Source organism: Sturnira hondurensis, unplaced genomic scaffold, assembly GCF_014824575.4.
Source record: "Sturnira hondurensis isolate 20B ecotype Veracruz unplaced genomic scaffold, ASM1482457v3 Scaffold0014384, whole genome shotgun sequence".
Lineage (NCBI taxonomy): Eukaryota > Metazoa > Chordata > Mammalia > Chiroptera > Phyllostomidae > Sturnira > Sturnira hondurensis.
This window is the reverse complement of record NW_028087015.1, coordinates 34,918,705-34,942,915: the sequence shown is the minus strand read 5'-3', so window position 1 is coordinate 34,942,915 and position 24,211 is coordinate 34,918,705. Positions and strand designations below refer to the sequence as shown.

Below are 24,211 nucleotides of genomic sequence, written 5' to 3'. Positions count from 1 at the left end.
TTTGCCATTCGGACTGTAACGAAAGGCCCGGCCACATTGAGCTAAAAGCTTAATTGTCTCAACCTGTCTCTTCTAATACAGAAAAGGTTCTCGTGCAACCCGTGAAGTTGGACAGTCTCCCTAACTAGAAACGCTGATGGAAGCTGAGTAGTGATGGTTTCCACCAGGTGTTCTCCTTGCCCAAGACCCAAGCAATCTTGAAAAAACGAAACGCACTGAGCACTGTAGCCAGTAAATCTTCCAGGGTGGCATCAGCTTCCATTTGCACTTGGGAGTATTTTTCATTAGAAACAATCAATACCTGAAAGCTTTGATTTGGGGGCTTGAAAATCACAAATCAGGGTAGGAGAATGCCAAATGGCCTTAGCTTGATACTACTGAAGACGCACGTAGCATTTATTATAAGGCCTATTCTTATGCAGTTTGCTTTCAAAGCAATGAAAATAATCACAAACAAAACAGTACCATGGATTTGAAGCGTTCCTAGGTTTCTCCCGAGCAGATCAGTTTCACGTCGGCTGCACAGCCTTCCCCCCCACCCCAGATGCCTAGCAATTCTATACATTTGGCTCCTTAATAAACACTGAACTGATAGATCATAGAAAACTAAAGGCTTATAGAAGGTGCCTCTAGACATATTTACAGGAATGGCACAGTCTCGCAAGAAAGACCGAGATCTCATTATAGTGGAATACTTTTTTCACAATGCTGGGCCCATGCCTCATTTGTCAAATTAACCCCATTTGAGGGGAAATTTGAGTTTGTGGTCCATGGGTTTTCAAAAAAAATAGAATTAAGTAACTTGTAAAAGCTCCTTTGAAATTGATCTAATAACCGGGGTCTCTTCAGCTAAGTGCCTCGGCCCTGATGACATATAGTGGGTAATCAGCTCTGTTTCCATTTGACCTCCTCTTACACGTTCATCTGCTGGCTCTGGAGGGCTAATGTTCCCCCCAAATTAAACAATGAAAACAAATCATAAATAAGATATTATAAAATGGGGAGTAGATTAAAGATTGTCTCAGCAATGCTTAAATTAAATTGACGATGCAGAGACCATAAACTTGTGGCTTTAAAAATGAGCTATTTCTTTATTAACTTTTAACAAGTGTATGAGTCGATGTATTTCTTTTCTAAGAGGGTATTGCTCTGCATGTTAAATATGGCCGGGGTCTGATATATTTTAGTAGAGAATTATCCCTTTAGAAAATTATTCCATAAAGATGCCAGAGGGAGATTAAAAATGCTGCGTCTGTAATAGCGCTGAACTTCTAAGGAGACCATCCAGGAATCCTGTATTCTCTGGAAAAGAAAGCTGCTGGTCAGACTTATGAAATGTTCATATTCCTGAAGCTCCACGCACATGGTCTTAATCTTCCCACTCTTACAATCTGATAAAGAAGGCTGACTTGTAAAGCTAATGTAAATACAGTGGACTGCTTAGATTTTCAATCCCCTGTCACAATTCAAAGAAGATTTCATTTAGATAAAAACACAAAAAACAAAATAATACTAGAATGATCCTTTTTCAGAGGACTTTTCAAAATAGTGGGGATCATTGTTCAGGACTTTTTCGTGTTCTTCCAAAGTAATTGTATTACTTCAGAATTAGTGACTAGAAAACAGTGATTTATTTGGTGGTGAATTTCCTGGGGAAAATACATTTAGCTGTACCTGATTTAAATATTTAGTTTGTTGTCAGGATTCATCTCTGTTCTTTTCTTTCAACTGCATAGTCTTTTCATCCTCCAGTATACGAAACTGAGGAATGCTCAATCATGGTTTATAGATTATTATCTGCAACAAAATATGGATTTCTTGCAAACATTTGACATAAGGTATTGTTCAAATTAGGATATCTAAAATTTATATACTTGACAATGAAAATAATGAAACATTCTCAAATTAATTTGGATTCGTAAAATTTGGATGCTTCTAAGATACAGATTCAACTTTTTAGAATTTTTTGCACAAATTTTTGGGAGCTGGAAATGAAAACTCAACCACAAATTTTTATACTGAGTTAAAGTTGAATAGAAAATGGAGCTAATTTGAATCTGAAAATGGAGTCAATTTGTATTTGACCCTCCCTTTATGAACCTAAACCTTAATGCTAAGTAAAGCTCTGTAAAAAATAAAAAAGAAGAACACAAAACGAACCCCCCACCTTTACTGTGCCCAGAGCCCCTCTCTTATAGTTCTATGGAACCAGCTAGTCTTCGCCCCCATTTGATTTAGTTTTTTATTTGGGGACAAATAGTTTCTAGGCCTTTCAGCAGAAAGTGGCCGTTTATGCACAATGGCCTAATGTTTTTACAATTTTGACTTATTCCAGTGGATATCTTTCTGGTTCAAAGAAATTCTCCTCTTTGAGTAGAGGGGGAAAAAACTCAGAAAGGCCTTCAAGTTCTTGAAACAACCCATAAAAACAATCTGCTAATATTTACTGAATTTTAGTTTCTCAGTGATTAAAACAAATATTAAAATTTCACCTCTTCCCACTTGCCATATAGCTCATCACTAACAAGTAACATCAGGACAGAGACAATGTGAAAAGTGAGCTGAAAACCAATTTTCTTCAGTCATTATTCGCGTTGACCCTAGTTCTTGATCTGATACCTGGTGGGAAGGAACCTAGATCCGTGCATAATGGAACTGTGTTTCTTATTGTTTCCATGATGTTAGGGGGTCTTCATTATAGGAAAATATTACCAAACCTTGATACTCACAGGACCCTACTGCTAAATATTCAGCTCCAGCCTCCAATTATCCAGTTTCTTAGAACTTGACTTCATCATCGGGTTTTGTGGTAAGAGATTAAACAGTTATTTCAGTATTTAGTAGTATGAACCTGCACTCAGTACACTGAGTCATTTTCAGGATGGGATCAAACACCCTGCCAGTTACATCTCAAATGTTCTGCTACAGCACGACTTACTTGCACTTACAGGAGAGACAGAATAACCCTTACTCTTAAATATTGGAAGTTCCTAGTGTTGACCCTCAGACATCCCAATTAGCACTAAAAAGTTCAAAAGAAAGATTTCTGATGATAGCCTTTTTTCAAAGGACTTTCTTGATTCAATTTGTTACATGACATGAAACGTAAGGATAGAGAAGTCTTCGATTGTACAGTAAGTCATGTGATTAAGGTGCTCTTCTATTGCTATAAGGAACTACTTCTTACTAATTAACTTTACTAAGCTATCTTTTTTCCAGTACTTACCTGTGACTATGATATGTATTGATTCATTACAGTAAAGCCCTCCTGTAGTATTTTGTTTGCATTCCTCTGTGTGTGTGTGTGTGTGTGTGTGTGTGTGAAGAACTAGCAAAGAAAACCATAAAAGCAGGAAATAACCCAAGCATGAAATACTTGTTAGTATATAGGAAGTACTTTACAAAACAGGAAAACATTCAGGAAACACAAGGAATAATGTGGTTGTAAAAGTTTTTCACTCTAAATGGGTAATCCAAAACACCACATTTCTCTTATTTTAAAGGTGCCTTCCTTAGTTCCTGGGTAACGCGCTGATTTAAAACCTAACTAGACGACAGTGCGTTTCCAAATAGAAATTATGTGCCGACAGGACCTTATTCCCGAATGGCTGCGACACTAAGATCATCTGTAGAAAATTAACATCAATTGAAAATAAATCTCTAAGACTAATAATTGAAGTCAGCATATTCTTAAGTACATATATATACAGAGCCTGCTTCTTTAAAGTTTTCAAAATAAGAATATTTTCATTACAGTACTTGGGAAATTTCTGGTGACTGCACGTGAAGATTCCGATGGTGAAAAGCGTTAGAACAGCCGTATGAAAGAAATGATTGGAACCTGCCAAAGGAATGGTGCAGTTCAGCTGGGTCTTCTGGATAATAACTCTGATGCTAATTGCATAATTAGAGAAATAATGGGTTGGGCGGATTGCACATTACTTTTCTGTCATAGTTTGAGACCATTACTTTATCATTAGTTCAAAGACAGAGATAGCAGCGTTGCTATGGAAACAAAGTTAAAAACAATGAAAAAATATTAGTGCTTTTGAAAGTCAACTAGCACTTAAATTCCGATCTTAAACACTCAAAGGGAATCCAAGTTTTCCCTTTGTAAGCGTCTTCCAAGCATGTCATATGTACATTTTCACTGTGATTTCAATGTCTATCTATGCCTATCACATTATATAAATATATGTGTTTCTGTATGTGAAGGACAGGGTATCAGGTTCAAGTGTGGCTGGCTCTTACCATCCCATTAAACTCCGAGAGGGTGATTGAAGTTTTATTTAATCTGCCTTTACTAATGCAACTTGATTTAGTAAGAAGTATCTGAAGAATATGAATTATTGTACTTCACACCGCTACTTTCAAGTATATATTAGAATAATACTGACGACAACTACAGACAAGGAGTTAAAATTTATCTCAGAAAAGTTCTTCCAAGAACTTTTAAACAGTTAGACTTATTTGTAATTAACCTACTGATAGTTGAAATAATTTCAAGTGATTTGTGGTACATTTGGTGGCCCAGACTTTAAAATATGCTAAATATTTCCTTTGTTAACATTATTAGCTATTTTCCCTTTTCCTTTATATGGTATAAGGGCAAACTTTTGCATGTCTCATAAATAAAAAATTATGAGTGAGTGGTAAGGAATGAGGTCTTACAATTATTTTTTTGGTGGTTGTTTTCGAATGCTGCTGTTTAATTTGCTTCTGTCCCTACAGAGGAAGTAGAATCTTAAAACACTGGTGGATTTCATGCTTTGAATAGTCGCCGGTGCCAGAGCGAGTTCTCCAAGAACAAACAGGATGGGCACGTGTTATCTAAAAATCTTTGAGACGGAAATGCACACCCACAGAGCTGATACACCAGGAACAACTTTGGGGCCGTTCCTAACCTGCTTTCTTTGCCTAAAACTATGTTTCATCGTTCGAGAACAATCCCTCCTCCCAGCAGCAGGTGAGCGGTCCAGTGGGAGCCCGTGGGCCACCCCACGGAGTGTCCTGGAAAAGGCCAGGCCAGGGGAACCGAGCAGGTCCCTAACCGGCCCTGCTCTGCGTCCTCTCCTGCGGCACGTGCCTGCGGGCTGACCTGGTGAACCGGATGCACCAAAAAAATAAACCTGTGCCTCTTGGGGGCTCATAAAAGTGTCCTAGAAAACGGTCTCTACCATTGGATCCGCACGACTGCAGCCGCCGGCCTTTCGGGCCGGGCAGGACAGAGCAGTGGATACACAGAAAGAAACAGCCACTTCACACGGTTCAGTGTCGTCTTGGGAAACGAAAAAGGCAACGTATTAGGAGTCCTTGTCGCTGTCCGCCCCTCCGTACATGTCCGCGAGCTTCTTGAACCGAGGCCCCCAGTCACTCAGGTAGTCGTAGTCCTGGTCCCCCTCCGAGGTCGCCGACTCCAGCGAGCTCAGGGAGGCGGCCACCGAGCCGGTGCCCTCGTAGGCGTAGGTGGCCAGGGAGTCGTAGGGCGGCGCCGTGGGGTCCGCGTCGTTCTCCTTCAACCTTTGGCTGATGAAATCTCGGACGTCGGTGTTGTCTCGAGCTGCTGGAGTCCGTCGGGGCAGAAAGAGGGCTTCGGGCACAATGTCCCTGCGTAATTTGCTGTCCTCTATGGCTTCGGGATTCCGCAGGGTGCCGATGTCAAAGGCCTGGGTGTCCTCCTCGCCGCCGCCCTCGTCGTTGTAACTGACAATATTGTCTCTGATGTCCTCTTTGGAAATGATCAAAGGCTCTTTCTTCCGCTGCCGCCGCAGAGCTGCAAACAACACCACCGTCACTGGAGGCAGAAACGAGACAGAAAGGGAAGCGGGAGTTAATTTGCCACCCAATTAAGGCCGGGAAGACACGCTGGGCTCCCACTGCAAGTTTTAAAGTCCTCGAGGAAAGTGCAGACTCAACTTTTATTTCTTTAAGGGTGCGGTTGCCTTCATGCGTGATCAAACCGGGACCCAAAAGAAATGGGGTAAATATTTGAAAGAAGGTAGCAATTTAAGCAGAGGATGAAACACTGTCAAATTTTGTCAGTAGTTCCTTTTTTCTTTGACAGAACAAACTAGTTTCAAGGTAAGGAAAAAGATAAAATACTAAAAAAAAAAAAAAGTGCTCAGCCGGAGTAAGAGTGCTGCAGTAGAGTGCAAATTATGCTGAACACCTAAAATGCTCGGAAACTGCTTGAAAGCACAAGGCTGGCACCTTCCAAATGTGTTGGAGGTGTGCGTAACTCCACATCTAAAATAACTTTTGCACTATGCCTTCCTTTTTGTTTTCCTGAGAAAAGTGTAAAATTAGTTTCAAACCCGAAGTGGAGATGTGAATATTTGCATACCTTTCCCAAATAGGAGAAAATGTTGCGGATCATACAATTGAGAGACCCAGATACAATTCAGAAAGCCACCTTGGACTTCAAGAGCAGCCCATACGGAGGGGTCAGGTAATAATACACATGCCAGATTATTTCTGTGCAAGCTAAACAAAATATACACACATTTAATGGGAATTAAAAAAAGAAAAAAAATCTTTCAAAGGTTCCTAAGTGTGTTGTCTGGATGGTCATCCTTTTGATGAAGGAACGTGTGTTGAAAGGATGTTCATCCTTTTTCCTCTGAACTCAAATTAGAGACAGAGCCAGGATTGTGTTTAAATAGCTCCTGATATTTCTTCACAGCTAGCTGGCGAGAACACAGCTGGCCACCTGCAGAGAGACACATCTACAAACGGACGTGTGGATGGGAAATAAAAACATAGCAACGGCTTCAAGAGAAAACGGCTACCCAGGCAGAAAATGCATTGTTCGAATGGGATGGTCCAGGGGAGTTTATTACAGGAAGTACCAGTAATGTCTCTTTACTCACTCATCCATGATGTGGTCACATTTTTTTTTGAGCCATGAAAATTGAACCATCGCAATAAGAATCGCAAAATAATGGCTTTTGGTGGCTATGTGTACCTACCTATATAATAATGGGTACATGCATACTCTTGTGTCTATATACTAACGTTGTAGATGTTAATAGTTAGCTATCTAATTAGCTATCTATTAGTGGGAGAGTTCTATGTGTCAAGCACTGGGCTAAGAGCTTTACATACTGATCTCATTTAATTATCCTAATAGCTCTGCAAAATAGGTACCACTATTTTACACAGAGGAAATTAAGGGTTAGAGATGTCACACGTACAAGCAACTGAAATCCAGGCCAGCAGACTGTCAAGCTCCTGCTCTCACACATGTTCGGATCACAGACCCTTTTTCAAGGATATAGAATTTTGCCTGTTTTGAATGTGGGGTTGTGTTATTGTGTGCATTCTCTTTTGCTGCCAGAGAATATTCTGATGCCTCATTGGTCACCCCATTCAGGCTATTCATTCATTTGTTCATTCAATAAATATTTATGTAGTGCCAACCACAGTTTTAGGCACTGTCAGTTAAAAAGTTGACCAAGACCCCCCCCCAATAAGGTGGGCAGGTGGTGGTATAAGATGGAGACAGAGATAAACAACAACACAATAAACAAGAAAATTATTAGAAGGTGATAAGTAGAGCAGAGTCAGGAGTATGGGGTGCTTCTATGCATGTTTCAGGGGCTGTATATGTTTTTTGGGGGGTAGATTACATCGTTGAGAAAGTGCATTTGAGCAGAGGTGTGAGGAGTTATCCAAGGAGCTCTCTGCTGAAGGGAACAGGGTGAGAAGATCCTGCAGAGGGACAGTGCCCCGGGCATCTGAGGAACAGCCAGGAGACCCTGTGGATGGACCAGGAGCCCGTACAGGAGAGCATAGGGAGGGGCCGCCTCGTGTGGGGTTGGGGTGCTTCTTGGCCTTCATTTTACTCTGGGGTCCAGGCGAGTGGAAACTGCAGGCCTTCGGGCAGAGGGAGGGTCACAGTATTCCTTTTTATTCTGTTTTGCAGTGTGATCAGTGACATGGATTTGCAAACAGAATGTTGTAAGTAAGGACTTTTGGGGATTGGGGAATAGAATCAAGCTAAATTACTCTCAACAAATTATACTCTGATGCACGTGGGTTTGTCCCCTTATTTAAGGCAGGTGTTTATCACTTCCTAATTCTTCCCCAGCTCAAGTTACCTATGTCTATTATTCTAGTCCTATGCGACCTGCAAATGCGGTTGTGTAGCTGCGGGCACGTTGTCCTTAAAAAGCTTTTACTCATTGCCTACTTCTGTAGCTACCACTGCCTGTCTCTGAGAAAGTAGTTCACTGAGGAGGTGCCCTTCACAGTCATGGAGCCTCCCCCTCTCCCTCCTCCCTTGGGACCCGAGGACAGCAGTGAAATTATTTCGGAGGAGGAGATCCTTTGACAAATTTGTGCTCAAATCCCATCGTAAAACTAGAAAGTAGATGCCCATTGTTGTCAGGAATGAGTTCATTTATGTGGATGTTTTCCAGGCTCTAAAAGTAGCCCAGAGACAGGGGGACGTGGTGGTTGTTTCACTGTTGTTTTATTTTTGGAAATATTTATGTTTTATTTTTGTAGATAAAACAACAGATGCCACCTGGTCCACTTTCTTGACCGCAGATTTCCTCCGATACAAATACGGCTTTCCTTCTCTTAGAAACTCTCAGGTTTGCTTCCACATTCTCCAACCGGCCCCTCTTCAGTTCTGGCTGTCTTTCAGCCTGGAAGCTGCCCTGCACATCGTAGGCTCACGAAGAAGACAGAGCGCAGTGTGGGAGCACCGAGGCTTGAGGAAAGATGGCCTGAGTTTGGGAGTTAGTTCTACCGCCTGTTTGCTGTGTGACTGGCTACAGGACTGCATCTTGGAGCCCCGGGTTTCATACTTATGATGCAGGTAAATATATACTGGGCGGTGCTGAGGAGTAAGTGAGGAAAACGTTTGCAAAGCATCTTGCTCAGTATATAATAGCTCATGCTATGAGCCTAGGGAAAGGTTAGACCTCATTTCTCTCCTTTTTTATTAGGTACAGAATTCTGAAGAGATTAGACAGGATGTGGGTGGCCCTGAGGTAAATCAGGAGCAATGAGCAGAGAAGGAATTCAGTGGAGGAAAGGGTGAAAAGGAAGAATACGGGGAGCTCGTAGGAGGAAGTGAAGGGGGAGGGAGATGTGGCTGGATGACGAGTGAGAGGAAGAACCACCGCTAGGAGCTGAGAGTCCATGGAATTCCACCTGAATACGGCCCCGTCCATGCAGCCCTTCTAAAAACAACCTTTAAAAAAACATATATAAAATATATTCATATCCTTGTCCTCCAAAGCAATTTTTACAGACTCACCAACAGAAACACCAATTTGTCTTTTCATACCGTCAGTTTTTATTTATCCTCATATCTTAAAATACTTTCCCCAACGAGTAGATGACAAAAAGAATCACAGTTCTGTAGCTGAGTTGCCAGGTTGCTGTTGTAATTAGCGAAGTCGATCTGGAATGTGACGCCCTTGAGCAGAGACCCCTAGGCATCTTCGTTCTCTCCCTGGAGAAATGCGGGTCTTCCTTTACTCTTCTCAAAGTCACCATACTGTGGGGTTTTTTTTAAAGAGGGCTCCCCACCCTGTAATCCAGGTGAACTCTAACTCTTTACTTTTCTCTGCCCATTGTGCAGGCAAGCTGTCCAAATCTTGCCTTCATCTTTGGGAGGGCTGCGTTCGCTAACATTTGGTTTCTCAGTTCACAACAGTCAAGGGCCTGTAAGCATTTGGAGCTCAAACTGCGTGCTTAATTTGTTGGTTGGGGGTAAAAAATTTCATTTGAATCACTGTTAGACCTTGATTTTTGTTTTATTACACATTAAATCTTTTAGGGCCCAGATGTATTTCCTTGTTCACAGAAGTTCTTTATCGTCAAGAGTCTGAGAAATAATAGACATTATGTATGGCAATTACTGAGCAGTACTAAGAAGGTGGTAATTTCAACGGGTTTAAGTTCTCAGGGTCAGAGAAAATTTAATTGCTTTTTGTTTTTCTGTGCGAGGGAGGCAAAGTCATCACGCTCCCCTTTCCGGGTTCCCATCGACTCTTTATGTCTATCACCTTTATTAACACGCCAGTCGTGACTAATGGGGAAGGGTTAACGGCATGCCCAGTACTTGCCGACAGGTTTTAAAAGTACAATAGCTACCATATAGGTATTTCGCTACAAAATTTAATATCTCCCAAATGTTTTTCAGTCCCAGGTTTTAAAAAAAGTTTTATTGTAGACACTGGTACCAATGTCCTCATTCCCCACCCTCCCTCTTTTGCTGGCCTTCACCCAGCCGCCACCCCCCTTCCCTCTGGCCATCGCTACACTGGTTTTAAACTTTACCTTTACAGAAAGGGCCTTCATCAGATATTCCATGCAGAGTGATGTTCATGCTTTAAAATTCAACAGTGTTTGTTAGGTTAATTATTAACCAACAAATGGAACGAGAAGGCACATTTATGTTGCCCTTACATCCCCTCTGAGGTTCTGTCCTGGTCTAATAGGCAAGAAATTCTTTTGGTGCATTGGTTCCCCAAGGAGGTGACAACATGGGCAAATTTCATAGCTTCTCGTTCTCCAAAGCCACATTCAAGCAAATGCTAGTTCATGGTCGGACAACACAGATTCTCAGCACACAACTCTACTCACCTAGATCGGGCTGTATGCCTTAATGGGGGAGACGGACAAATCTAGAGTGTCACAGTGACAGGGTGTGCCCCTCAGCTTGGGGAGATAGGAGGCGGGGAGAAGCAGTTTACCTAGTAGGGTTACGATGCACAGAAGGATGGCAACCAGAGCCCCCGTGCTCAGTCCCGTGGGGTGGACGAGGGCCTCCGCATGGCAGGACTGCATGTTCCCGTGGTGGTCACATGCACAGACCCGGACAGTCACCGTCCCAGTGCTGCTTTGGACTGGGTAGTCGTTGTCTGAAATGACCACAGGCAGGAGATAGGTGCTCATCTCGTGTCTATTGTAGCCATTTTTCCGAGTTAAGATTCCCGCTGTGTTGTCTGGAACGGGAAAGCAAAGTGGTGAATGCACGTGGGTAATGCGTCATGTATTGGAGCAATTGTGAGGGGCCAGACGGATATAGGTAGAAACACTCAGACAGGGGAGGTCAGTTGCACTCATTTACCTTTGTTGTCCCGAATGGTAAAGTTTGAGCCGCTGGCTGCTTCCGGGGCCAAGGAGAAGGAGAACTGGTGCCCACTGTAAGGGTCGTCCTTGTCAACAGCTCGGAGAGTCTGAATCAACTACAACCCAAACCATAAAGCTGTCACCAAGCATGGCTAACTCAATGTGTTTCTTACAGCTTTGCAGTGAATTGCTTGACTACGTAATTTCTCATTTTAGTTTTAAAAATGACAGCCTTTCCATGGAGGGATAGCTCAGTATTAAAGTGTCTTCCCAAGACACCAAGGTCATGGGCACGTACAAGAGTCAACCAATGAATGCATCAATAATCGGAGCAACTGGTAGATGGTTCTCTCTCTCTTCCTTGCTTCTGTTCTCTCTCCAAATATCGATCAATAAAAATATTTAAATGATAACCTCTAAAACTTTACAGTGACCACTAGAGTGATACAAAACTGTAAAACACCACAGTGACCTGTGAACACTGCAGTCTGAGACAATGGAAGCACTCGTTGGCCGGCCTGGCTAGAAATGCAGTCTGGTCATATATAAAAGCTGTCAACTTGCAGAAAAGCTAAAAAAGAATACTTGGATATATAACACATAACTTTAGCCTCCCACTTTAACATGTATTTTAAAAGTGTACTTCCATTTTGACAAACTGTAACATGATTTTTATATCACTGGCAAAAAAGACCTATTTTAGATGGGGACATGTGTAAAACATTCATGAATTTGCTTTTCTTGTACAGATGGGCATGCAAGTAAGTGAAATTATGGATTATAGACATTTGTAAAATAGGTTTTAGTTATTACTTTCCAGTATATGTGGTAATTAAAACTATCTGCTTACCAATAAAGATTTTTTCCAATAAAGCTGTGACTAATCTATTTTAATGGAAACTCAAGACTGATTTGGAATCAGCCCCAGACTGAGACTGATGAACGTCCAGTTCTTAAAAGCTGTCTGTTCTCATAAGAGCAAGAGATGCAAATATTTATCCCGGGTCTCATTTACAGTATTCATTTTGTTCATGTTCATGTTCAGTTCCTAGCGAATTCAAAATGGGCCCTTAGTTTGGCTTATTGTCTGAATTACTAGAGCGTACAAATTAATCTGACTTAATTCATTTTCTTCCATAGGAAACGCACCTGATCTGCTTTTGCTTTCTCACAGACAAAGGTTTCATAGAACTCTGCGAACTCTGGGGCGTTGTCATTGACATCCAGGACTCTGATATACAGAGGAACTCGGCTGCTCTGCTTCGGGTTATCTGCAACACGCCGGATGAAAAGAACAGACACGTTTATGGCGGTCCCCAGTCCCCTTCAGACAACAGCCACTCACTCCTCCTTTCTCACTCAGACGCAGGCTCCCCGAGGCCGCTGTGAGTACCGGAGGGCGTTAAGTACCAACATGGTCACAGGAAGGTAGAATGGGATTGTTCGGTACTTCTGGTCCGTTAGGTACACGTGACGGAGAGACCTAGGGGACACAGCTCCACGTGCTGGTATTGTGCAACTGTGTAACAAACACCAGAGTATAAAGACAATCTGTTTGGCAAAGGCACTCTAGAGCCAGATTTTCAAGGAAACCAAGGCAGGGGGCAGGTGGGGAAAATGTGGACAAGGGAGGAAAGGGTGGTGGGGATGGATGACTGTTATTGGTGTCTGTTCTTTTAGTGTGAGTGCTGAGTAAGAGCTAGACCTTGTGCTGAACACTTGGCTACCGTATCTTATTTGATCCTTGCAAATTTCCGAGATCCTATCTCCGTGGTACAGGTGAGGAAACTGAGGCGCAGAGAAGTTACGGAATTTGTCCAATGATAGTAAGGCATGGAGCCTTGGGTATCTGTGACTCCAATGCCCAGGTTGTTCATCTGGGATAATAATAGAGCAGAATCAATGTTTGAAGACCCAAGGTAAACAAAGCACTTGGATTATCTTCTATGACAATCTCCAGGGCAGTGTGACAGAGAGATTCCTGGTCCAGGAATCAGGAGTTGGAGTCTCTCACCTCAGCTCTCTTCATTTCCTTTATTCATATGTCAGTTTGCTCACTTGCTTGATAACTATTTAGTGAGCATCTAATATCGAACTCGTGCCAGGCACTATTTGGGGCGCCAGAACGCAGCGAAGACCCTGCTTCCTGCAGCCCTATTCTAGTGCGGGCAGCGAACTGTAAACACATAAATATATTGTGTTTCAGATGGTAAGTGCTCTGGAAAAGTTAAACAGGGAAAAGGAATCGGAGAGGGATGGATGTGCTACTCTGAGTGCGAAGACCAGGGATGGCTTCTCTGATGAGGTGCCATTTGCACAGACATGAACGGAGAAAGGATTAGGACCACATGACTATTTCTGACTCTGCAGACAGAGGAAATGGCAAGTGCAAAGGCTCTGGAGTGGGAATGACCTGGGTTTAAGCTCGAGGTTTCTGATTCAACCACGGTAATTAAGAAGGGCGACCGTTAAGCTGCTTTGCATCTGAGATTTTGCTCACACTATTCTTCCAAAGGTGGAGCTGCTGAAGGTGAAGGGTCAAAAGGTCTTCATTACTGGTGATTTCAAGTATTTCATAGAAACTTTAAGTCTTCAAAACAGAAAATTTTAGGCACAAAGCTTAAAAATATGTATGAAATGACTACTTCAGTGAAAAATTTCTTGGTGTTACAGAAAACGGCACTTTTTGATGGGAAATGATTTTATATTGCGCAGCTTTGAGTGTGTTCTATCATTGGTATCCACCTTAGTGCATCCACATAACTTCTGAAGAGAAAATTCCTATGTAACAAATCTATAATAAGGAGTTCTGATTCCTATAAAAAACCAGGGCTTCATTTTGCCCATATTGGTTATTTATTATGCTACTCAATGTCTTTTGGCCACTCAAACCTCATGAGTTATACTGACAAAGAATGCAACTGTGATATACCATTTGATGTGGAATGTTTCACACTAGATACCCAATTGAGCTAAACATTTTAAAATATTTTTTTTACTTTAAAAATAAAAAACAAAAAATGAAAAGATGTGCCATAATTTAGAAGCCTATTTTTAAACATTCAAACAATATTTTAAAGATCATTTTTCTTTCATGCACTTAGGTCTATGCATTGTGTTTACATCACACAATTTTCACTGCATATAATCATTTTATCTGAAGCGTTCCTTTGGCACTGCTTTTCTCTGCCTTCAATTTCCTGGGGACTGCTGTAAAATTCATTCTAAACATTTTATTGATTACTTGGTGGTTTGTGTTGCCCATTTTGGGGTACCACGGAAAAGTTAAAATTTATATCTCTTAACTCTGTAACAGTTTTGGAATAGCAATTCCACAGAAAGACACAGGATGAATATCCAAAAGATTTCCAAACAATGCCTACATTTTAGAATGTATTTGACCCTCCTACCCACATACACCATGTCTGATGGCGAGCCCATTTTCCCCCAGCTGCTTCCGTAACAATCTGATTTGTACACTTCGGGGGTCTGATCCAACATACACTGATTCAACCCCAGTTGACACCATACCTTCCCATTTTGTTATTTTGAAGCTGCTGCACTTCTGCAGTGACCTCTGCATTTGTGAGTGAACCAGCCTATGTCTAGAAGAGACATTACTGCAGATCATTACAGGGCTCTTTCCCTCAACGAGCGTTGAGCAAGGTCTTCGATGCTTGGGGACAAGTTTTAGGTGTGATCACTGGCCCTGGCTGGGACACGCCCTCTGTGCCCCGGGGGACCACGGTGCTGAGGGGCTGACTTACTGATCTCTGTCGCTATCACGGTGATGTTGTGCCACAGCAGCGCTTCTCGGTCAAGGAGCTTGGATGTAAAGATGGAGCCGTTTCCAGAATTAATGTTGAATATTCTGTCCATATCCGTGTGTCGATCAACAGAATACCTGAAAAGGCAGGATAGAATTTAAAAAGATTTTCTTTGTATTTGCTATTCTCACACTTAAAACTGTTCCAAGAATATCTGTTACAATAAAAAATTCTGTTACTAGAATTTTTTTCTACCTGTTACCTATATTTGAGTATCTGTCATGTAACATTAAGTAAAATATTCTAAGAAATCCATTGTCGACCACTGAAGTCTTGTCAGTAAAGCCCCAGACAAGTTGCCTGATTTTGAGTATCACCACTGACATTTTCTATGTGTAGTTTAGACCAAGTAGGTACAGTGATTGTTATAATTTAACTCAAGCTTTTAGAAACTCAAAACTTTAATTTTAATGTGTGTGTATTCCTATGAATGATTAGGATTATTGGCTATTTGTCTAATATTTATTTTATTTTAGAAGTTGCTACATTGAAAGAACAAAAAGATGGCTAGCATGGCTGAGGCTGGTGAGAGGACATGGGACAGAAGAGCTTGGAGGGGACCCACAGGCTGCACCGTAGCGGGGTGGGCTGGCCGTGGTAGGGAGCTGGGGTTTACTCTATGAGCAGTCTGACTTTACCAGTGGGTGTTAAGCAGGAGAGAGTCCCAACCTAAATCATGTTTAACAAAGATCTCTGGTTGAATTGAGGACTTGATTGGACAGTGCTTACACAAACTCATAGGTTTGTGAGGAGCAGGAATTGGGGAAGGATCCCCAATACTTCCTGTGGTCAGGTCAAGCCTGACCACACTACCCAAAATACTTCCCCATTTGCCCATTATTTCCTTATTGTCTTATTTTACTGCTCACAATTGATCTTTACTGGACATATTAGAATATTTACATAGGTTTGTGAGGAGTAGGATTTGGGGAAGACCGAAATTCCTCATTTTGATATGTTGAGGCTTCAAGTGCATGAAATGTCCAGGAAGGAGCGTGTAGTCTGAAGATGAAGATCTGGACCGACAACCTCTATTTTCTATTCAATTGTCTAGGAAGCAAGTGCCCAGGGAAGGGAGAAAAATGCAGAGGACAGAATCACTTAAGGACAACAGAGATGACAAGGACCAGAACAGTGCCCAGAACAGAGGAGCCTGGTAAATATTTAAGGAGAGTGTGGGGTCTTAGACACAGAAGAGCAGAGTCTTCAACACTAAAACTGGTGGAAGACTAGTAGATTTTGAGAACTATTATTCTCTTTATAAGTTGATTACTAGTTTTTGGAATAGCTGTGTAAGAAGACAATGTATGTGCACTGTTCTATGGAGGGAATGCTAAAGAGAAAACTCAGAAGGAAGTTGATATGTGAAGGCCAAAAAAACTGCCCATTTTGGTTGGATGCTCAACATTTATTTATGGTAGGTGATTTAAAAATGTCGACTCAGTAGAAATACAATTTAAGTAAATGACCTAAATGAGTCATCATACACAAATAAAATTATTATGAAAATTTTAAGAAAAATAAACCTTTGTTAATAACTCGCAAGAGTGTACAATGTCTGATATTCTCTTTAATTATTTTGTTTTAAAATATAAGTAGTGAATCATAATAAGCAATCCATTCTATCTTAATAAAATCTATTTTTGTCATTTAGCAGGAGTTGAAATGAAACAGATATCCAATTATCGTGGGCTATGGAAATCTGATTTTAAAGAGAATGAATGAGGATCACAATGGATATATATTTGTCAATTTGGGTTAGCGTTTTTGTTTCAACTATATAAACCTCATATTTTATTATCAAAGAGATTGAACCAGATGACACAGCTATTGTTTTTCCCTTTAATGACATGAGTCAACATTCATTAAGCATTTAGGTGACAGAATTGAATGTGCCTGATCACCTTTCTTCATTTTTTTATCTGAGAATGCTAAATATTTACAGCACACAATCAATCACCAGAAAGAAAATCTCAATATTCATAAACTTTGTGACACATTAATAATAATCTGCAAATATATTTTTTCCTTGTGAGACACATCAAGCTTAAGACTGACTGCTAACTGACTTTCTAAGCCGGTGCAGCTGCGCACAGTGGCATTCTTTTCCTGTCCTTTGCTTCTTTTCTTCTTGCCAACCTTTCCAGTTTTGCATGGAATCATGCTATCCCATCAAGCCTCGAAGTAAAGGGTGAAATGGGGTGAGAAACTTGTAGTTGAAGGCAGCTTTTGATTTTAAAGAAAAAATAGCTATTTTTTCTTTAAATACACATACCAAAATATGTATGTTTTTCTTGAATTGGGAGATTTAAAAATTAATAGAAAACTTAAAATGTCTATATTGTTTAGAAGCGATGTTTGCATGTAAGACTTACTTATTTGTTGTTTTTTTTTTTTCACCAAGTATTTCCAATCTATATCCAGGCTATTTACTGTCCAATCACATTAATTGTAATCATAACTAATAAGGAACAAGGTAATCAATCCTACGATAATTATAGCTGGTCATTCTGCTAGGTAGCTCTTTTTTTTCTTTCTAAAACTTTATTGTATTCTTGATTCAATAATTTGACTTCTAATGCATCCTCAAGTCAGGAAGATTTGTGGGTCAGGAAAGAAGTGTGTTTGTGTGTAACTTTTTTTATGATGTGTATTCATAGTGACATTTTATAAGATTCTTTCATGGAAATCAAAGGTCCGTTGTGATAGTTATTGGAGGAAAATTATTTTATGTTATAGAAGAATTAAAGGTTTCTGCCTGCTTAATGAGATATCAATGTTAGGGGGAAGAATTCTCTAGCATAAATGATATACTTAACATATGGTCTAGCACCTAGTTATTCAATAGGTGTGCCTTGAATAACCAAAGACTATGTATGGATGTGCCTTCCTAATGTAGGAATCAATTTTACCCTCTAAAAGGAGTCACTGGAATATGTATTTATATACCAATATGTCTATGTGTATTTCTATCTTTAAATCTATATTTATACATCAAATCCATATATACCAATGGAGGCTGGCAGAAAAAACTTCATAATTAGCTATCAGCCAACCCAGTTTGACAAACTACTTATTTTCACAAAACAAAACATAATGCAGAGCATAAATATGCATAATATAATGCATTTTTATACCACAAAATGATATTTGGTATAAAAAGCAAAGTAGCCTAAATTTGCAGAAGACTTTATCTTTCAATTAAAAACATGTCGACCAATCAAAGAGGTAATCAGATGCTTGTATTTGTAAACTTCTGGCATTAATGCTTTTAAATGGGTCTTGACATTGACTTGCTAAGATTTTTTCCTCGCACAGATAGAACAAATTGCAAATGAGAGAATAGTCATAAGCGCACTTAACGTTATTTGTGTCATGCAAGTGAAGGCCCTCATTCATTTTCCTTGTTAATAATGCCAGTGTATTTGGGGAAACACTCAATGCGTGGAGCTCCCACGGGGCTGCTTTGGGTCGACCCTAGTCCAATTCGAGGAGTCTAGATAGTCCCATGGAATGCCAAAACAACAGAGTCTATTTTCCCAAGGATTTACTCTCAGAATGTAAGGCGGGCTTTATTCTCAGAATGTAAGGCGGGCTTTTTCCCCGTGTTTTAGATATGGGACTCGCCCTAGGGTTCATTCAAACAAAGAGCTCAATGGCTAGAAAGTTAGAAAACGACTGTGTTGGAGTCCTTCTCTAATGACTCACATTGCCATCTGCCACAGCGTTCTTCAATGCACAGCCATTGTGATCATTTTGAAAAGCAGTTTGGGGTTAGGTAACGCTTCTGCTCAAAGCCCTTCAGTGGCTTCTAGCCTCCATTGGAATACAACCCGGGCTTTATGAGGGCCCAAGGCCCCAGTAGGAATGCCACTGTCACCAGCCTCCCTTCCTGTAGCCTCAGCCCTTATCTGCCACACCCGCCTCGCTCATGCTCTTCTCCCTCCGAGGGCCTCCTTGTCACTGCTTCTGCAGGTCAAACAATCAGACCTTTATCCTCACTTTTCCCTCTTCTCAGAATATTCCTCCCCTAGATACCAGCATGGTTCATCCCTTCATCTCATTCAAGTATTTACTCAAATTATATCCTACCAAGGTCAAGCCTGACCACACTATCCAAAATACTTCCCCATTTACCCGTTATTTCCTTATTGTCTTATTTTACTGCTCACCATTTATCTTTACTGGACATATTACAATATTTATAGGTGGCTTATTTTTATCTGCCCCAGTGAGAATGAAAGCTCCGTGAGACGAGGGCTTGGTATTGTTCTCTGTTGTTTCCTGGATGCCTTGAACATGGCTGGCACGCGGCAGGTGCCCTGATCAGGATGTATTTGTGGACCCACTGGCAGGAGTTTCTCTAGATTTTTGGCCTGCTCGCTTGCTTAGTGGGGAAACAATTACACCATGATATTCGGGTGTAGTGCTTTTCTCATCTAGTCAACTACACTACTGGCTAAAGGCGGGAGGTTGGTTTACTTCCATGCCTTCTTGGTAGGATGCTAGACAGAATCCCGAAGCATCCGCGCCTCCAAGAGCAAGGAGACTGTTCTTGCAACATGATTTACAACTGAGGTGTGAGGAAGGTGCAGGGAATACAGAGCTTGCTTACACGGTATAAATTGGATTCAGCTCTATTAACTTCCCCAGGATTTCACAGACATGTATCATGAAACGGTTCTCAGTTTTATCCACATCTGCAAAAGAAAGAAATTACGCATCCAAATGGAGCATAATTCTGCTTCTCAGTGTTACAGGCTAGGCCCTCTACACTTGAAAAACAGACTGCCACATGCTTTCTCCATGCCACTCTTAATCAAATTTACAACCTTAAAAAAAACCAAAACCAAAAGCCCGGGCCATTCAGGGGCATTTCCTTGTCTTTCTTCTGTGTTGTTAAAGTTTATACACATAATATATACGTTGAGCAAATAGGTAAAAGTTGCTGTTTAGAGTAGTTTTTCAGGAAGACACTGCTGTCGAATTGGATAAAAAGGACTCCTCTTTTTCAACTTGCAGACAGATGTTAGACTATAAATCGACTGAAACTTGTGAAAGAGACGGGTTGCAGAAATCTACTTACTTGATAGGGTTCCTGGCAGCATCTGGGTCTTGGGCTGTGACTGAGCCTATGGTCGTGTTTATCTGAGCATCTTCTCTTATTTGTAGGACGTAGGCCAGTTTGCTGAAGACGGGGGGCTCATCTACGTCTTCCACAATAATCTTCACCGTGGTTGAATCCTTGAACGGCCCCAGGGGGAGAAAGCGTTGTTCAACGTGAGGGTTGGATGCTTCCACTTTGAGGGTATACACTTTCTTCTTTTCAAAGTCCAAGAGCTTGGAAGGGGAGGAAGGGAGAAGTGACATATTTAAAGCGGCCAAGACATAAACTATTTTTAGTGCAAAGCACTGATCATTGAAGAGGATAGAGTGCTTAGAGACTGCACCACACAGTGTGGTGTCGGGCGGAAGTGTGGGAGTTCAGGTGGGGCACAGGTCTGAGGAAGGTGTGGGCTGAGACTGGGCCTGTGGTTGCCTAGAAAGTGATGCAGGGCTGCTGGGTGTGATGGGCCGGCCGGAAAGGGCACCTGGAGGCAGGAGTCTGTGAAACACCCTTCAAAACAAATCCTTCCGTGTGACTAGAGGGAGCCATACCAGGGGCAAGTTGGCAAATATGTGGTAGATTATTCTAGGTCAGATGCTGTCACAGCTGGCTTTAACTGAACACCAAATGAGTGTTTAAAATTTGCCAATGACTGGGCCCTACCCTGGATCATTAAACCCAAATGCCTGGGGGAGGGGCCAATAGGAATCTATACTTTTAAACACTCCCCCAAGTGATAGGCCTTGTATCACAATTCCTTATTCCTCATTCAGATAAAATAGATTAAAAATAGTGGGGTTTTTTTTGCATGAGGTGATAAAATATTCCAAGTGTTATCTTGATAAGGGCTTTGGGCTAATTACTTGCCAAAGAAAGTAATGATCGTTGCTGTCGGAGGTCTTTAGGAAAAATATCTTTGCTTCTGGAGGCATAGTGATCCCACATGCTTATTGCTGACTTTTGGTTTTAGATAATAACACGACAAGGCTCACCAGAAACACAATCCATCAAGACGTTAGCGAATGTGATTTAGTCAGCTTGGCAAAATTTCAGTTTGGATCTGATAAGGCACCAGAAAAATTAAAAAGGTTAATGCACACTAATGGGCTTCCTAATTATATTAGTGTGTAAAACATTGGTCTGAGTGTCACTTAAACATGTTTTATTGTGTTTCCAGTTATTAAGACCTGTAATTCAAAGCTTAAAAGGAAAACATTGTCTTGTTATTTACATTTCTCTATATGTGCCTATACCAGCAAATATAGACCACACAGTGTGTTAAAGGAGGGAGAAAATATTGATAAAGGTAAATATTAATATTATTAATATTAATAATAATATTATTCATAGCTTCGAAGCAAACAGTTCATTGGTTTTTAATGTTGGCCACACTTCTGTCGAGTGCTCGGTGCTACTAGACAATTTGGGGGATAAATGGTGAATAAGTACGTAGGGGACAAATAGGAATGTAGAATATAAAAGATCTACTACTGTGTTCCAGAAAGTAGCTAAAGAACTCCCAGGAAATCTATGTTAATTTATTTTTGTGGTTTTTATATCATCTCTCTAATTAAGGTTCTTGTTATCCCTGTGTGTCTTACTCTTTTTCTTCAAAGCATGTGTCAAAATTCATAGTTACACATATTTCTCTGTTTATTTGCTTCCTGTGTCTTTTCTTCCTACATTAGAAGTTCCGGGAAAACAAAGACCATCCTATTGAATTAACCATTAAACCTCCAGTGACTAGAACAGTGTCTGACACTGTTTTGCCATTTAATTTATACTTATTTTATATAATTTATGCACATCATTTGTTTATATTATTTATATACTTAGGAAGTCCTTAATAAAAATGTACTGAAAGTATGCGTAAGACTATGGTGGACTCCTAAAAGCCAACCAAAGAGATTGCAATGTAATTAGACTTGATGTTTTAAAAAACTAATTAGTAAACGAGAATCTAGAGGAATGGTCATATGAGATGTGATTGTTCCCAGTTACCTTGGAAGCAGAGAAAAGTAAAGGCATTCATTTGGATGGTATATAACCAATAGCGTTACCTTTTTAAAAAATATACTTTATTTTGTTTATTTTTAGAGAGAGGGGAAGATAAGGAGAAAGAGAGGGAGAGAAACATCAATGTGTGGTTGCCTCTCACCCACCCCTACTGGGGACCTGGTTTGCAGCCCAGGCACGTGCCCTGACTGGGGATCAAACCAGCAACCCTTTGGTTTAAAGGCCAGCACTCAACCCACTGAGCCACACTGCAGGGCGGCGTTACCTTTTTGACAGTTATAATCCCTTCCTGGGTCTCCTGGTCAGTGATGACATCAAACATGTCCAGCCCCTCTCCCTCTGTGATGCTGTACTCAATCGCAGCATTTTCTCCCACGTCAGCATCGCTGGCTTTGATGCTGCCTATCGGCGTGCCCGGTGGAGAAGACTCAGGGGTTTTAAACTGGTATGTACCTGTCAATCACCAGAAAGATGCAAGTCACACACAGACTAAGTATCCTCTATCATAATAGAAGCAAAACCCATTTTCTAGCAGTTCTTTCAGACATCACCATGGACGCAGGCAGGTTTGGGCTTTCTTTAAAATAATGAGTGGCGCCCTCATTCTCCTTTGATCTGCACTTCGATGATTGTTAAGAATATTTCTTTTATCTTATACCTGTCTCTTTGCAAATGGTGAACACTTTTCCTGCCCTGTAAATAGGCTTCCAAGTTTATGGTGTGATTGTGAGAAAGACTGAATTGTTAGGGGTAGGTGCAGGTTTCAGAGTCTCCTGCTAATGTAATCTAGCAGAAAGAATGGAAAAGGATTTAACCTGAACTGTGACTTTAAGCCAATTACTAGGTATTATTTTAAAAGAGTCCTTTCTGTCATTGCTAATAATAACGGAAGGTGAAAATAAATTACAGCAATTTAGAGAATGTACCCTCGCAGTTATTCAGTCGAACATGGAGCTGGGCTAGTTGCAGTTAGGAAGATGGGGAAATACACTGAGAGATAAAGCTGTTAAATTTTTTTCTTTGGATTATTTTTTCTTTTAAGTTTTGTTATTAGTTTTTATGCATAGATTTCTCCCATCCTTGAATTTATATTCCTAATTAAAAAACCTACATGTCGTAGACAGACACTTTGCTTATTTCCTCATGTTGCAAAACTGGTGTCAGGAGACCACATGTGCGTTTCAGTCTAGATTGTAGAGGCCGGCATACATGAAGGGCCAAAAGAAAAGAAAAACAGTAAAACGAACTTACTCTTCTCTCATCTAATACATTTTGCCAACGATTCATGCAAATTAATTTAGAAAAAAATTTCAACTATGACACCACTAGCGTATTGTCTTTCAATAATACTAATCCAGTAAGTACTGGGCGCATCCTTGGTAAAATGCTAACCAGCCACATTTTTCTCTGGTGTATTCAACTTCCACTTGGGGTGCCACCTCCTCCTTTCTCTACTCTCCCCTCCCTGACCTTCGTACATTATCCGCTGGTGATCCTGGGCGGTCCAAGCAGAGAGCAGGGTCAGGTGAGGTGCCTGTGGGCCTAGGTGCCCTCAACCCTTTGTTATCCTTCCCCAGGGCGTTGCCACATGGAAAAGTGTGTTTGGGGGGAGGTGTTGATGACCCTGATATTTTTAGTTTAGGCCTCTGGGAGATCTTTTAATGCTCCTGAAACCTTTCTCCTACTTATGAAACCAGAAATTAGTTAGTCTGTTTTTGCATTAGTTAACTGTGATTAATTAGTTAAAAAAATAAATAAAATAGAATGATTTCCTGTTGATCCATGTGTATCTTCATTATAAAAGAAGCCCAGAGTAGCTGACTAGCTTTAAAAACATGCCATGATTGAGTACATGGGTTTTCTATTTAATAATGGGCAGCTATTTTTTTCCTGGAAGACAAGTTTTGGGCAATTTTCTTAGGAGACCATGGTCAGGAAGGAATTTTGTCCCTGGAAGCAAAATTACATTAAAACCAGTGCCCACCTGAGGTGCTCTGCGTGAAAGGGTCTAGTGCACTGCTTAACGCAAAGTGGGCATTTATGAATGTGTTTTCGTTCTTCTTCCTTCCTATGTAATCATGAGCATTAATGATTTTGGAGACGGCTTTTGAGATCTCAATTAGCCATAATGTAGAAAACTATTTATGAGTACAAATAAATTAAGTACATA

The 24,211-nt window shown here is 40.8% G+C and overlaps 1 protein-coding gene across 4 annotated transcripts in view; it reads right to left on the bottom strand.

Moving 5' to 3' along the window:
- Positions 1 to 283: 283 nt before the first annotated feature.
- Positions 284 to 24,211, bottom strand: part of CDH6 (cadherin 6) — a 129,375-nt gene continuing 105,447 nt past the window's right edge. For 2 of the 4 annotated variants that reach the window (XM_037063109.1, XM_037063110.1), the window contains exons 6-12: positions 22,307 to 22,494; positions 20,005 to 20,258; positions 14,859 to 14,995; positions 12,241 to 12,362; positions 11,090 to 11,207; positions 10,713 to 10,964; positions 284 to 5,794 (exon numbers count right to left, since the gene is read on the bottom strand). In XM_037063109.1, the coding sequence (XP_036919004.1) occupies positions 5,304 to 5,794; positions 10,713 to 10,964; positions 11,090 to 11,207; positions 12,241 to 12,362; positions 14,859 to 14,995; positions 20,005 to 20,258; positions 22,307 to 22,494 (1,562 nt within the window). In that variant the 3' untranslated portion in view covers positions 284 to 5,303. Of the gene's footprint in view, positions 5,795 to 9,274; positions 9,842 to 10,296; positions 10,965 to 11,089; positions 11,208 to 12,240; positions 12,363 to 14,858; positions 14,996 to 20,004; positions 20,259 to 22,306; positions 22,495 to 24,211 lie in introns of those variants that run through there. The other 2 variants (XR_005068938.1, XM_037063111.1) reach the window with 2 other exon arrangements.